General features: G+C 40.5%; 1 protein-coding gene across 5 annotated transcripts in view; it reads left to right on the top strand.

Annotated features, from left to right (window-relative positions):
* Adamtsl1 (ADAMTS like 1) overlaps nucleotides 1-14294 on the top strand; it is a 924007-nt gene that overhangs the window by 741992 nt on the left and 167721 nt on the right. For all 5 annotated transcript variants that reach the window (XM_087904876.1, XM_087904875.1, XM_087904874.1 and 2 more), the window contains one exon: nucleotides 1896-1980. In XM_087904876.1, coding sequence (XP_087761002.1) covers nucleotides 1896-1980 — 85 coding nt within the window. The remainder of the gene's footprint in view (nucleotides 1-1895; nucleotides 1981-14294) is intronic.

Here is a 14294-nt window from a genome sequence, read left to right as displayed (position 1 = left end):
TATGCTGGGAAACCACAGACCTCAAACCAAGAGAATGGAAAACTGTTACTTTCTATATTTAAAGTTAAAATGCGACTGAATTCCAGAAGTATAATTTGACATAGAACTGTGACATATATCTGAATTTAATAGATGTCAGATATTATTTAATTTTAAATAATTAGGAAAAATATCTACTTAATCAAGAGGCATTATAATTATACTGGATCTTTCAGATTAGTGTGATTATTGATCCCATTTTTATGTCAGTATTGTTGGTGTGTTAATGAAACAGGAAAACTCAGAATCACAAACCATTTGGAAGTTCAGAATTTTGTATGATATGTCATTCTAATTTTAAATGCCAAGGACAGCTCCCATTTCTTTCTTTATATTGTTTCTTTGATACATCACATTTCTATGAAAGTCAGCCATGAAGTAGCTCTATGCTACACTTATTATTTGAATGAGTAGCATTGTGAGCTCTTAATAGTCTAAAAGGGAAAATAAAAAGGCATACCAGAAATCCTGATTATTCTTAATAACCTTTCTCTAAGTTTGTTCTTCTGTAAAATGGGGGAAACACTAATATGGATATGAGAGGTTCGCAAGAGCTACAGTGTAGCAGGGTCTTGACCTGCTCCCACTGCATGCTAGGTTTCCTCCAGGCAGCATCAGTGTCTTCAAGTGTCAGATGAGATGGCCACAGTCACTGGGCTCAAGTGAGCAGAGGACAAGCCTACTGTGGGTGCCACATTGGACACTTTGTCACACTGGCTGTCCTCTAACTGGTAGATGCTCACGCTGTAAAATGATGCACGTGCCCCCACCCATGAGCCAGTCATCTCGGCTTTGGCAGACAGACATTTCTTATTTTGTATTTTGTAGCTACAAGCAGCGGCTGCAAATAGAAGACAAGTGGTAAAAACAACTAAAGATAGCCAATTATTTATTAGTTCTTTCTTTACCAAGCAGCTTTGGATGGAAGAAATCTGTCTGTAGTTAACTACCAAGAATAAAAATGTGGATTTTGCACAGTTAAGTGGTGCTCTTGACTCTGTAAGCATCATTAAAATACTATGTAACTCCATGGTGCATGCATTTGTGGATGTATTTCTTTCATCTTTGCAATTATATGTTATACAATGGTGACAGAACTTCACTGGCTCAGACTATAAAGGCAAATATGCCCATAAATGACCTTAATAAATATGTCAGAAATGAGAATCTTGGCAGTTACTTCTATAGGAGCAGTTAGAACCTCCCTAGGTTTTTCTCTTTCTCCTCCACATTTTCCCCAGGAAGCACTTAAGAAGCTTGTTTGAATTGTTTGCCCAAAGCTAGATGAATAGGTAAAACACATCAAATCATGGTTTATGGACCTTCAGTTGTACATGTTCCATTGTTATTGAACTTTGGGGGGGGGCAGATATTGAATAAATCAGAACTTTAAAACTGTTTTACAAATTTCAGCTTGGTGGTTTGTTTGGTTTTGATAATGCAACATAAGATCACACTTAGGCAAAAGACAAAACCATTATAACAGTACCCCCAGTTATCATTGACTATACTTCGTGTTTATTTTAAAAGGTGTCAACAGTGCCTTGTTGAGTCCCTGTATGATTATCATCAGTAATTCTAACACAGGGACTTTGATAATAAAAGAACTTTGCCATTCCACATGGAGGGGGGAAGCATATGTATAGACCCATGTGTTAGGAAACCCTCCAATCCACTGGCCAGTCTTCTTGACGCAACTGTCCTCAGAGACAGCTCTTTGCCACAACGATAATTATTTGCAATTATTGGAATGACTTCTACATATGCTGCAAAACTAGAACTGCTAAGAATGAAGAGCTGCCATGAACCCTCAGGTAGTTCCTAACCTCTTCCCTTCCTACTGTACTTATTCTCAGAGAAACTTCCAGTAGAGGCCAAGCTGCCATGGTTCAAGCAAGCCCAGGAGCTAGACGAAGGAGCTGCTGTGTCTGAAGAGCCCTCGTAAGTTCAGTATGGGGAATCTCCTTCTGAAGGGATTTAGTGGGGTCTGCTTGCTGTGGCTTTCATGGAGTCTAAACTATGTGTAACTGTCTTCCCAAGGGGGCGTGGGACCTCTCGGCCCTCCAGTTAGAGCTGGATCTGTTGCTAAGTGTTTTTCAAAACTTTGATTGCATTCAAATGAGATTTAGAACTTTTTTGCATGCTTCCTGTCTGAATCAAAGTATTTCTCAGTTTTGCCCTACGTGAGGAGAAACAAATAGGGTGATTATCCTCTCCTGCATTTTTTTTTCCTTTGACAAGGAGCCAAAGGTGAAAAATCCCAGGCTGATGATATAAAAGAGACTAGATGGGCTGGGAATGTAGCTCAGTGGTAGAGAACCTGCTTGCAAGCATATGCAAGGCTATGGGTTTAATCTTCAGTATAACAATGGATGGATGGGTGGATGGGTGGATGGATGGGTGAATGGATGAATGGATGGATGGATGGGTGGATGGATGGATGGGTAGATGGGTGGATAGATAGGTGGATGGGTGGATGGATAGATGGATGGATGGGTGGATGGATGGATAAAAAGACAGACAGACAGATAGATTTGATATGAAATCTGGGCACAGCATTCCATCCTCCCTATCTCTGAACTTTATAGAATGGTTATTACCAAATAGGAGTAAATAAAATATGAATAAAGGTAAAATGCATATAATAGTTTTACCTCTTCATTAAAAAGATGGTGGATTTTACCCAGTTACTCATGGTTCTATACAAGTTCTGTTTGTAAACTATGAAATCTGGACCAGTAGGCCCAGATTTCCCACAGACTACGGAGAAGTACAGAGAAGCTAGATCCATACACACTGATTCCACTGGAGACACTAACAGGCATATCTGTTGCATTGCATTTACTCAGGGGAATGCACTCTTCTGATCCAGCCCATATTTGGTAAAAGTCATTTCACAGTGTGAAGCCTTTCTAAACTACTTTACTGTAGATACTAGGGTCCATATGAGTTAGGAACATACAAGACATGCGATCCAACCTTCAGGAATTCACAGTAGAGAACATAGGATATCATAATTTTCAAATTCAGGCCAAGGTGTAAACTTTACTAGAGATATAAATGAAGATATTCAAATGCATTTTTTTCTCCACTTTATCCTGTTTGAATCTAAATCTGATATACTTTTTTTTAGGATGTAAAACTGTGTCCCTGAATGATAAGCGATTTTGAATCCCTGGTTGTGGAGGAGGTTCTCCACTGATGCAATGAGCCAAATCCAGCTGAATTAGTAAGACCAGGTTTTAATAAACAGAGCAAAGTCCCAGGTGACTCTCAGAAAGGCAGGAGAGAAATCACTTGGACAGTCTCTGGGCTAGGTCTTAAATACCCTGTAGGCATGGTCTTCTCAGGCGGAGGGGTTGCCGCTTGCCGGGCTTTCTGAGAGGCAGTGTTTGGGAAGGGGAGGGGGTCGCTGAGGCAGAGCTGCCTTCCATCTGTATACTGAGTTTCAAGAAATTTCAGTAATCAGTGTTCACTTGTAAACCATCTGTACAAACAGCTTGATTTTCCAGAAGTAAAAAGTGAAATTTTAAAAAAATAATATATGCATTAAAACTCACATTTTTACTTAGGAGAGCAGTTAAATTAAGCATAACTTGTTTCTTATTTTAAAGTTACCACAGAAAAAAATAAATTAAAAAGAAGCAACTGAAGGTGACAGAATTTTGGAGAAAAGATGGCTGAATGGTCACAAAACAATCTTTAATCAAATAGACGAAGACATTTCCCCTCCTTCTCAGACCAAGACCCGGTCTCCAGTCAGGACCTAATTTGACAGATCTCATTGATGTGAGGATGTCAGGGTCCTTGACCCTGCATCTACCCAGGTACCCAGGTTTTGTCCGAGACAAAGAAAAGTGTCGCATCACTGGTTCGGATTACTCCTCAAACTGCGCGTTGTTTCATGTAAACACTCTGCTCCCCTTATACATTAGGTTCTGCCATCTGCTCTAAGGCATATCTGTCCGTAATGCTGCATTCTGACTAATGTTAAATAATAGAACCAAGTTAAAACTAAGTAAAAGCATATTGCATCTATGATTATACTTCTTTCTGATTAGTCGGTACCACTCCCATGAAACCTGTAGGTGGAATTAAATGCTTATGCAGAAGCATTTCACAGACCATGATCATGCATATTTTATGGCATGCGTTTTCCACTAATGTTCCAATTAACATGCATTATGCTTAATTTTCATAAAAACCCATAAAAGCAGTTAAACACACTTTCAGCCATTGAAATTATAGCCAAATAAAATTAAGTCATTAAATTTCACTCTTCATGTAATGGAATTGCCATCTTGGCGTGATTAATCTGAGTTGAAGTAGATTATAATTGGAGTGCCAATTTAACGTAAAGGAAATGTATACAGTTATGTTCAGAACAACAATTATATTAATACCAAAATGAAACAAATGACAGCTGTAGAATTAGGTAATGAAAGCTATATGTTTTCCACATTTTAATACATCTTACATGTTTAATGTGCTGAGCCCTCAGAAAGCTCTTAAGTGTCACATTTTTTAATTGATTTTGAATTTTAAAAACACAATTTTGCATGGTCTTAATTCCTTCTTTTTAAAAAAGAAAACCACATAGACATGCTTCCAAATGTATATAACAACCATAATTACTCTCCAAAGTACAATGAAAAAATGATATACTGTCAGCAAGCCATTCTTCCCCCACCAACGAGACTCACATTGGTTAAATTAAACAGTCATGTGTAGAAACTGCAGCTGTCGGCTCTGAACTGCTGCTCTGAGGCTGGAGGGAACAGAGGTCAAGAACGGTTATCTCTTGCACTAGCTGCCACAGGCTTGGGTGAGTTATACAGGAAAGCAACAAATACCACTGATTTTCCCATATGGAAAGCGAAAATATTAACAACAGCCTGTCTCGCTAAATAAATACAGGAAAATCACTGTTAGCATATGGAAATGTCCTTATTGAATGTCAGACTTTCCTAGTAACCCCAAAATGAAAGAAAAACTGCTTATCATTAGCCAGAAGTATGTTGGAAGGCAATCTCACTAAGATATGTTTAGGAGAAAGCTATGCTAAAAGACAAAGAACTGAATTGCCAAGAAATAAGTAAAATATTGAAGAACACAAGAATGTTCTCACATTGTAGTTTCACTAACCTAAATGTCATGTGGATTCTGTGAATCCAGATATACCTCCCAGAAGCACTGAAATAAGTATACAGACTGGATCATTTTGCATGATATAGATTCATCATGTTAGGTTTCAGCTGAGGCTTGGAGTTTGTGGTTCAATGACGGAGACCCCGGCACTTCCAGAAACAGCACTCAAGTGTTCTGAGATTCCATTCTGTTCCGAAACAACAGAAAATATACCTTAGGCAAACGGGCTGTAGCAAAGGCGTCATCTGTTTATACAGAATGGAATTGTGAGCCCTTGTATGGGAATCCGTACCTCTATGCTGGTTTTCCCCCCAAACATAGTTTTAACTGATTATCTTGGTAACAAATAGCAAGAATCTTATTTTATGTGTATGAGTATTTTGACTATATGTATGTCTGTATATCATGTGTCTGTTGTTCTTGGAGGTCAGAAAGGAGTTAGAGCCCCTGGGCCTAGACTTACCTACAATTATGAACCACCATACAGGTGCTATGAGTCAAGTCAGGATCTTCTGCTAGAGCAGAAAGTGGTTTTCCTACTGAACCTTCTCCCTAGTCCCAAAGTTATTTTTTTTTTATTTTAAGTGCAGAAGGGGTATGAGACCAGTTATCCACAGAGGCCATCAGTTGTAAGCCATGTCATATAAGGTTCCCCAGTATAAACCATCTGATGTGAATTCTGGGAGCCTAACTTGGATCCTCTGGAAGACCAGAAAGCCCTCTTAACTGCTGAGCCATCTCTCCAGCTCCAGTAGGAATCTTTAAGCAAGGAGTTTTTCTTTCTCCTATTGAGTAAGATAACACAAATATAATCCAAACGCCAAGCTGAAAAATAAGCAGATTCGGGACTTTCTTGAATGAAACCCAGTATAGACAGTTGTAAAAATAAATACAGTAAACTCTTCTCCAAAGCTGTCAGCTGAAGAATCAAAAGAATCTTTGTTCTACTTTAACCCTGCGTTATCACCCATCCAAGACTCGGAAAGCACAGGGGAAGAGACGGTAGAAAGATTGTAGGAGCCAGAGGATGGGGAAATACATACCAAATAGAAGTCTTTGGACATGGCATAGCCATTACACTCAGGAGCTCACCATAGCTATGATTAACTCTAGGAGACTGAAGCATCACGATTGGGCCAATAAACCTTCCATCATGGCTGTGAAGGGACCTATGTACCTCCATGCTCCTAGAGAGACTATTGGCCATTAACAGTTGTTTGGAGGAGATGTCATTTTCTTCAGAGATGTAATCACTGATCAGTGGTCCTTGCTTGGGTAAATTACCACTGTCAAAAAATTTTTAAAAAGCTCCAATTAAGTTCAGTGTGTCACAGACAGACAGACAGACAGATACACACACACACACACATACACACACACACACATACACACACACACACATACACACACACACATACACACACACACACACACACACACACAGGATAGGAGGAGCAGGGCAGGCTGGGAAGAAAGGTTCCTTTGGGAAAGGAAAGGGAAAATAAGAAACCAGAATGGTGACTAGAGTGATGGAAGCTCATTAGATAAACACATAAGGCTGTCAACAAAAACATTTGAAAGAAACCCTTGTGCACACGTGGTTGAAAATAAACATCTGCAATTAATATTTGGGGGAGTTTGGTTTCTCTGAGAGTAGTAGTTCTTCTAGCGCTAGACAGGGTAAAAGAGGAAGTGTCTGTGGAGCATTTCTCTGTGGTGTCTCCTTAGCTTTAACAACAACAAACCAAGTGGGGTACACCTAGTTGTTTCGGGTGAGATAAAAGAATTCCCTCTAAATTGTCAGAAGTAACTTTATTCTGTGGTAGTTCCAAACTGCAGTGCGACTATTTATTTGGATATTTGGACTGGGAAGAAACAAACTGATTACTGATAGATTTCCCCCACCTTACCTTCAGTTGTAGCTGAGAGGTACACATCACCATCTCTGCCGTTTGACAAGGACACGTTAGGAGCTCTTTGACAGCTCAATTTCTTGGAAAAGCAATAAAATCTCGTGTGATGGTGATCTTCAGGACTTTTAAAGTTGCTCTTCATCTGGCTTGGCTGGCATGGAGTGGGGAGGAAAATGTTTGTCTCCTTAGCTCCTCCAAGTGGGAACAGAACCCCTAATGTCCTAGAGGGCAGCTTTAGGAGGAGACATATTTACAACACACAAAAGTAAGACCAAGATGCACCAGCACTCTGACTTTGTCTCTGTAGACTTTGGAGTCTAAAGCAAAACATCTCAGATGGAGAAAGCAAGAATTAATACCACATGCAGGGAAAGCTCGGCTCTTCCACGTTTAGTTCAGTTGCTGGCAGTTTTTCCTGATTGGTTCAGAGTAAGCAGTGATGTGCAGTGTCCTTTCAGGTTCTGTGTAGCAAATATATTAAAATTAGTATTAATATTAACCAACTACTCCATCATCGAATAGCTGACCTCCACCAGGTGGGGAGCCACGTGATGCTGGGCTCTCAAAGGTAAGATCGGGCGATCCTTCTGCCATGAGTTTGCCTTTTAAAGCTCTTGAGTTATCTCAGCAGATTTTCGGTCAACACTTTTGGTTCGTAAGCCATTTGGAATTATCACTGTAACAATCAGGCCTTAAACTATTATCACAAAGGATCTTGGTATGAGCCAGAGGGAAAAAAAAAAACAGTCGAAAGCAGCAGTGGTATCTGGATTCCAGGTGACATCAGGTTAGTCACAGGACTGACTCAGAAAAAAAAAAAAAAAAAAAAAAACCTAAGGAAATTCTTCCCTGTGAATGGAACCCACAGGATTCTGGTCTAAACAGAAGGACCAATGAGAGTTCCCCAAGATGATCCTACAGTCCTCATGTGCCATGCGGGAGACAGCATTTAAATACATTTAGGACTACATTTCAATGTATTTAGTTAATATTTATGCCCCATTAAGTTGTTAGATAGTGTGAATTTCTTAGTGCTTAAGAATGTGCAGCTTTAAAAAGTGGTTAGAAATCTCATCTTGGAGCATAATTCTCATTCTGCCAAGAATATAGAGAGAATCAAATATTAGGGAGACATATAGACAGCAATGATTTTCATATTCTCAATACAAGGTACCTGAGTTTTTGTTCTCTTCCTGAATCTCAGGCCATGGAAATTAACAAGGAAGTTCTTTTCTTGGTGTGTGTGTGTGTGTGTGTGTGTGTGTGTGTGTGTGTGTGTGTGTGCCTTAATCTTTAGTGACTGAGCCATCTCCCATGCCAAGGAATATCTTCACTATGCGTAGAAATAGACATTTTAAGAATCAAGAGTCATTTCATGTAAGATCAAGAAATTAAGTAGACATTGATGCACAATTACACATTTCACAACAGATAACTTTGGAAGAACTCAGCACCTGCTCACCGTTCATGCTTCAACAGCAGGAGCTAAATCTGATCCATGAACCATCTGCTTGGTACAGGGACTTTGTGGTAGATAAGATACTGCAAAGTTACTAACTAAATAAGGTTTTACTCTCAAGAAACCTCAGGGTTGGAGTTGGAGAGATGGCTCAATGGTTAAGAGCCCTGACTGCTCTTCCAGAGGACCTGAGTCTAATTCCCTGCTCCCACATGGCAGTTCACAATTCTCTGTCTCTCCAGTTCCAGGGAATCCCATGCCCTCTGTTGGCTTCAGCAGCTACCAGGCACACATGTAGCACAAAAGTACATGCAGATAAAACACTCATGCACATAAGAAATAGCAATAAATGTTTTATAAGGAAGAAATCTCTGGGTGTTCTCATCAGAGAAGTAATAAAACTCAAATTTAAATATTGGCCTTGTATCCCCAAATTAAATAGATGTGTCTATATGAATTAGGAAATGTCACTGGGGGCTCAGCGATTAAAAGCACTTGTTGTTCTTCCAGAGGACTTAGATTTAATTCCCAGGACCCATGTCTATAACTCCAGTCACCTTCTGATGCCCCCTTCAGACCTCTGCGGCCACCAGGTACACATAGAGTACACAAGCATTCATGCACGTAAAACTCTCGTGCACATAAAATAATAAGACAAATTAATCAAAAAGGAAATGTTATTTGACGTTTTGGTGTGTGTGGTATGATTGACATTAGAACCCCAGTTCTTCACTACTTATTGAAATTATATCCACCTCTGGGCTAAAATATCAGAACAGTTAAGCTACTAGGTCACAATAATTAAGTGATAAAAATAAACAGATGAAATTAATACATATACTATGAAGGTCAGAGGGATGTGTTGATGTGAACTAATAGTTGGTAGATTATGATTGAGTTTATTTGACTATGGCATTGATATCAAAGTTATTACTTGGGCAAAGGTGACTGGGTCTTCCGCGGCAAATAATCACACATTTCTGTCCCTGTTTTGTCCTCAGTGCACAAACCTGTGTGCTGAAACCAAATGAAAAAAATAATATGGTTTCCTAAAGTCGCTTTTTTTCTCTCAAATACATCCAGCTGCCACCTCTGAGTTGGTGAGTAGTGGGGCCATGTATTTATATGCCCTAACATGGATTTAGCCCTGCTAGGATTGACGTCTAAAAGTCAGCTAAATAGCTCTCCACACAGAGCAGTGCTACACCCCAACTTGGGTCTCTATTAGCAACAACAGGCCTGGGCAGGTCACTGAACCCATAAGCCTCCATTTCCTCACTTGTGAACTGAACATTGTAGTCTGTACCGCATAGGGATTATGAGGATTATCATATGTAAAGTAGCCAGTACAGGCCATGTTGAATATATTACCTGTTGCTATAACTAAACCATTCCTCAAACCATTGGATTTCCTATAGAATCTTCAAGACTTAAAATCTATTTGTAAGAACCCATTATAAATACACCTTGTTCTAAGACCATTTAAGAACCACAAGATTTATCCTGAAATTCAGCTTGCAGTTCCCACACCATCTTACCGCCTCTCCTCCCCTACACTTCAGCAGCTCCTTGAAGACTCATGTGTCCCACGCTCTTAACTCAGTCCAGAGTTTATCCTAACACACAAAGGATAGGGTTTTTTTTTGCTTGTTTGTTTGAATTTTAATTAATAATAAATGTATGGGAAATTGTAAAAATGAGTAAGAAAAGTTCAGAAACTGCTCCCATGGAAAAGCAGTCTTCTCCTACTCTGAGTTAATACACACAGTCCCCACTGATAGCTTCCAGCATGCACAGAGACAGCAAAATCAATAAAAAAAGTCAAAAGCACAGGCAGAGCCATTTTCATGTGGTCAGTAAAGACTTTCACTGCCATCCAAGAAGTCTTACATTCATCACCCCCGCCCACCATCCCCTCTGTTGCTCACTCTGTAGCTGCCTTCAGAAAGTTAACTCTGAGCTCTTGCTAAGCTGAGCCCTAGAGAGTGACAAAGACAAATTAATGGGGTCCTCGTGTGCCAAAATAAAGCATGGACCCTGTCACCACCAATATATGTTAAGTCCATTAAGGTCATTTTTAATGAACTGAACTTTTCATTGGAAAGCTCTGCCAAACTTGTTGAAGTAAAGGAAAGAAAGCTTCACAGAAATGCAAGATAAACTCATTTCACTCCTCTGCAAGAAGAAACAGTCCACACAAAGTGTTCTGAGTTTACAGTGCTTTAGATTCTTATCAAAGTCGGGGCTGAGTGGTGTAGACTAATAATTTCATTGTGGAGTTAAGCTAAGAACCACAGGCACACAGATAGCTGTCAGCCTCACAGAGTCTTGAGTCCCTTTGGGATATAGCCTTTTAAACAGTCAGAGGATCTTCCGGGGAAAGCAGGCCCACAAAGTCCTGCTCTGTTCACACACAGCAGAAGAGCACAGAAAGGTGATCTAAAGCGGTTCACGTCCTCCTCTGTCATCGGTGCGGACAGTGATTTGGCTCTGCTCCTATTCACTATCTACAATTAATAGCATAGCACTTACCCCCCACAATTGCCTTGCTTGTGCTGAGTTTTGTAAAGTAAATTCTAACAAAGGTAAAGACTCTCCGTGCGTCCCTGTAACCTCAGATGAGATCCAGAATGCTCCAAGTCCTTCTTTACTGAGTGGATAGATGGCACTCAGATAAGGCAGTGTTTGGCCAGAGCGTCATATATAAATTATGAGGTCAGCATCGGTCTCAAAATTCTTTCTTCTATAAAACAACATTTCCAGTGAGGTTTGGGGGAAGGTTGGTTGGCACAGAGTTTAAATGTGCCTCATGCTACTTGGCTACCCAGCAACCCGTCGATATGAAATGGGCCCTGTAGTTATGAAAAATAGCTAACTTCCATCAGATAAATGAAACCTGAGGCTGTGCACCCCAGCTCTCACGCCATAACCCCCGCACTTGGGAGACCGAGGCAGGAAGATTGACACAAGTTTGAAGCCAGTCTTGACTACCTAGTGTGTTCTAAGTCACCCTGGGTTACAGTGTAAGACCCTGACTCAAGCAAAGAAAAGGAAGGAAGTGGCAGGGAGAGGAGAGAGAGGAGGGAGAGGAGGAGGGATGGGAGGGAGAGAAAGAAAGAAAAGGTGAGGGAGGGTGATAGCTCAGTCACTAAAGTGCTTGCCATGCAGGCATCATTTGTTGCCCAGAACCTGAATTGAAAAGCTGAGCCTAGTGGCACAAGATTGTAATTCAAGCATTAGCTAGACAGAGACAGGATTCCTAGGGCCTACTAGCCAGCCAGGTTAGTCTAATTGGTGAGTTCATGCCATAAATAACACTGCCGCAAAAACTCAAGGTGAGGTTGAGTATGGTGGCACACACCTTTAATCCCAGCACTCTGGAGGCAGAGGCAGGAGGATCTCTGGGAGTTTGAGACCAGTCTGGTACATAGCAAGTTCAAGGGTGGGCAGAACTCCATAGAGAAATCTGTCAAAAAAAATAGGTAGATGGCATGTGACAAATGACACCTGGGGTTGACATCTTTCATGTCTCCAACACATACAAAGTGGGAAAGAAGGAAGGCTGGCTGACTACCCTTGGTTAGTCCAGCAAAGAATCCCTTATGTCTAGGCATCTGGAAAGGCCTCTTTGCAAAGGATATATAAGCTGAAGTCTGAGGATAACTGAAAAATTATTCGAAGTTAAGACACAGGAGAGGATCACCAAGAAAGTGTCCACAGATATCCAACTCTTGAATCAGGAAAGAACTACATGCATTCCTAGAAGTAAAAGCAGATATGTGTGGCTAGAGGGAAGGGGAAGACGAAGGTAAAGGATGGTATAATGTGCCCTTGGGAAGATTATATTTAAGCACCATGTAAAATTATTGAAAGAGTGACTCATGATGATAGCAGAGACAGAAGTCAGATGTGGCTGCTGTGGCCATCAAGAAAAGACACAGCCTTAGCTTCTGTTGCCATGGTTTCTGTTGCCATGGTTTACTGACACACCATAGGCAGTCCACTGAGGGGCTGGGCATGGTAGATCAGTCATCCAGGGACCGAATACTGATTCAGGTATTCATTCAACATTGTTACCCTGATGATTTCTGTGCCTCAATCTACATATTGGAATGAAGGTAACGCTGTGAAAATCTTATTTTCAAAACTATCATAAGTCATATGCAAACACAAAATGAATATATCGAATGAATTTTTTATAATGAATTTTCCGGGGAGCTCACTAAGGTGCTGAAACCAATTCAGATAAAAAGTTGGGCCTAAAAAGGTCCATATTTTCCAGAAGATAAAATCATTTTCACCAACAGGAAAGCTTTGCATAATTATACACAAGAAACATCTGTGTCATCATCACCAACCCATTACAAGGAAATGTCTATCTCTTTAGAGTGACAAATACCTAGTCAAAGGTATTTCAAGTCTGTCTCTCACAGAGTTAGACGAGAAGCTGAATAATGCCAGCACTTATTTGGAAGTCCCTGGTAATTTCTTCTACCCATCCTACAGCGTACCCAACAGTCCCCATCTCCAGGGGTTTGGTGAGCTACGTACATGAAATACGTATGCCAATAAGTGCCACTGTTAGCTAATATTATTCAGTAGTTGACGCTGACAGTGAAAATGGACAAAAGAGGTTAAGGAGGGTAAATTAGCATTTCAGGGAATAACTGCTAGAACTGCCCGTCAGTTGGAATTAAGAATTGAAGGCAATTGAAGAGTCAAGATGAACTGGTGAATTGTTCTGACCAGTGGCTAGTAGGAACACCTGCTGTGACAGAGAAGGCTGGAAGCTGAATACATCGCTGTGGGGGAAATCAAGAATTCCATCTGTGGGGCCCAGGACGATGGCTCAGTGGGTAAGAGCACTTGCTCTTCAAGCATGAGGACCTGAGTTCGAATGCCCAGCACCCAAGTGAAAAGGTGGGCATGGCTGCCAAGACCTACAATCCCATGACTTGGGGACAGAGGACAAATGGATCGTAAGAGCTCACTGCCTAGCCAAGCCAAAATAACAAGCTTCTTGTTCAGATCTCATCTCGAAGCAATAAGGTCAAGAGAAGCAGAGAAAAATAGCCAATACCCTGCTCTTATCTCTACATGGACATGTACCAGCAAGCATCCCCACAAAATCATGTGCATATACCACACATGCACACACACAATGCACACACATACTACACCACACACACACTCATACACCATACACACATATCACACACACCATGTATACACATATACACACATATACATCACACACACACACATATCACATCACATATATACACAATATACCATACACATCATACATTATACATATACACATACCATGCACACACATATGCACACATCATACACACACATACTACACTACACTCAGACTCACACACCATATACACACATAGACGCTATACATATACACTCACACATACCACATCACATACACATTGTACACCACACACTCATACACACACATTGTACACCACACATACACACACCACATCACATACACACATCATATACTACACACACCATGCATCACACACATACACACACATGCACCATACACACACACACAACACACACACACACACACATACACACACATACATAAACGCACACACACCATCACACACAGAGAAATCCATTTAAATTGAAGATGCTTTTGGAACATAGATGTAAAAATATTAAGAAAAGATAGCAATATGTACCAAAAAATATGAAACCTTATCAGCTAT

Source organism: Myodes glareolus, chromosome 3 (assembly GCF_982192425.1).
Source record: "Myodes glareolus chromosome 3, mMyoGla1.1, whole genome shotgun sequence".
Taxonomy (NCBI): Eukaryota; Metazoa; Chordata; class Mammalia; order Rodentia; family Cricetidae; genus Myodes; species Myodes glareolus.
Note: the sequence above shows the minus strand (reverse complement) of the source record. Positions and strands in the feature narration are given on the sequence as shown.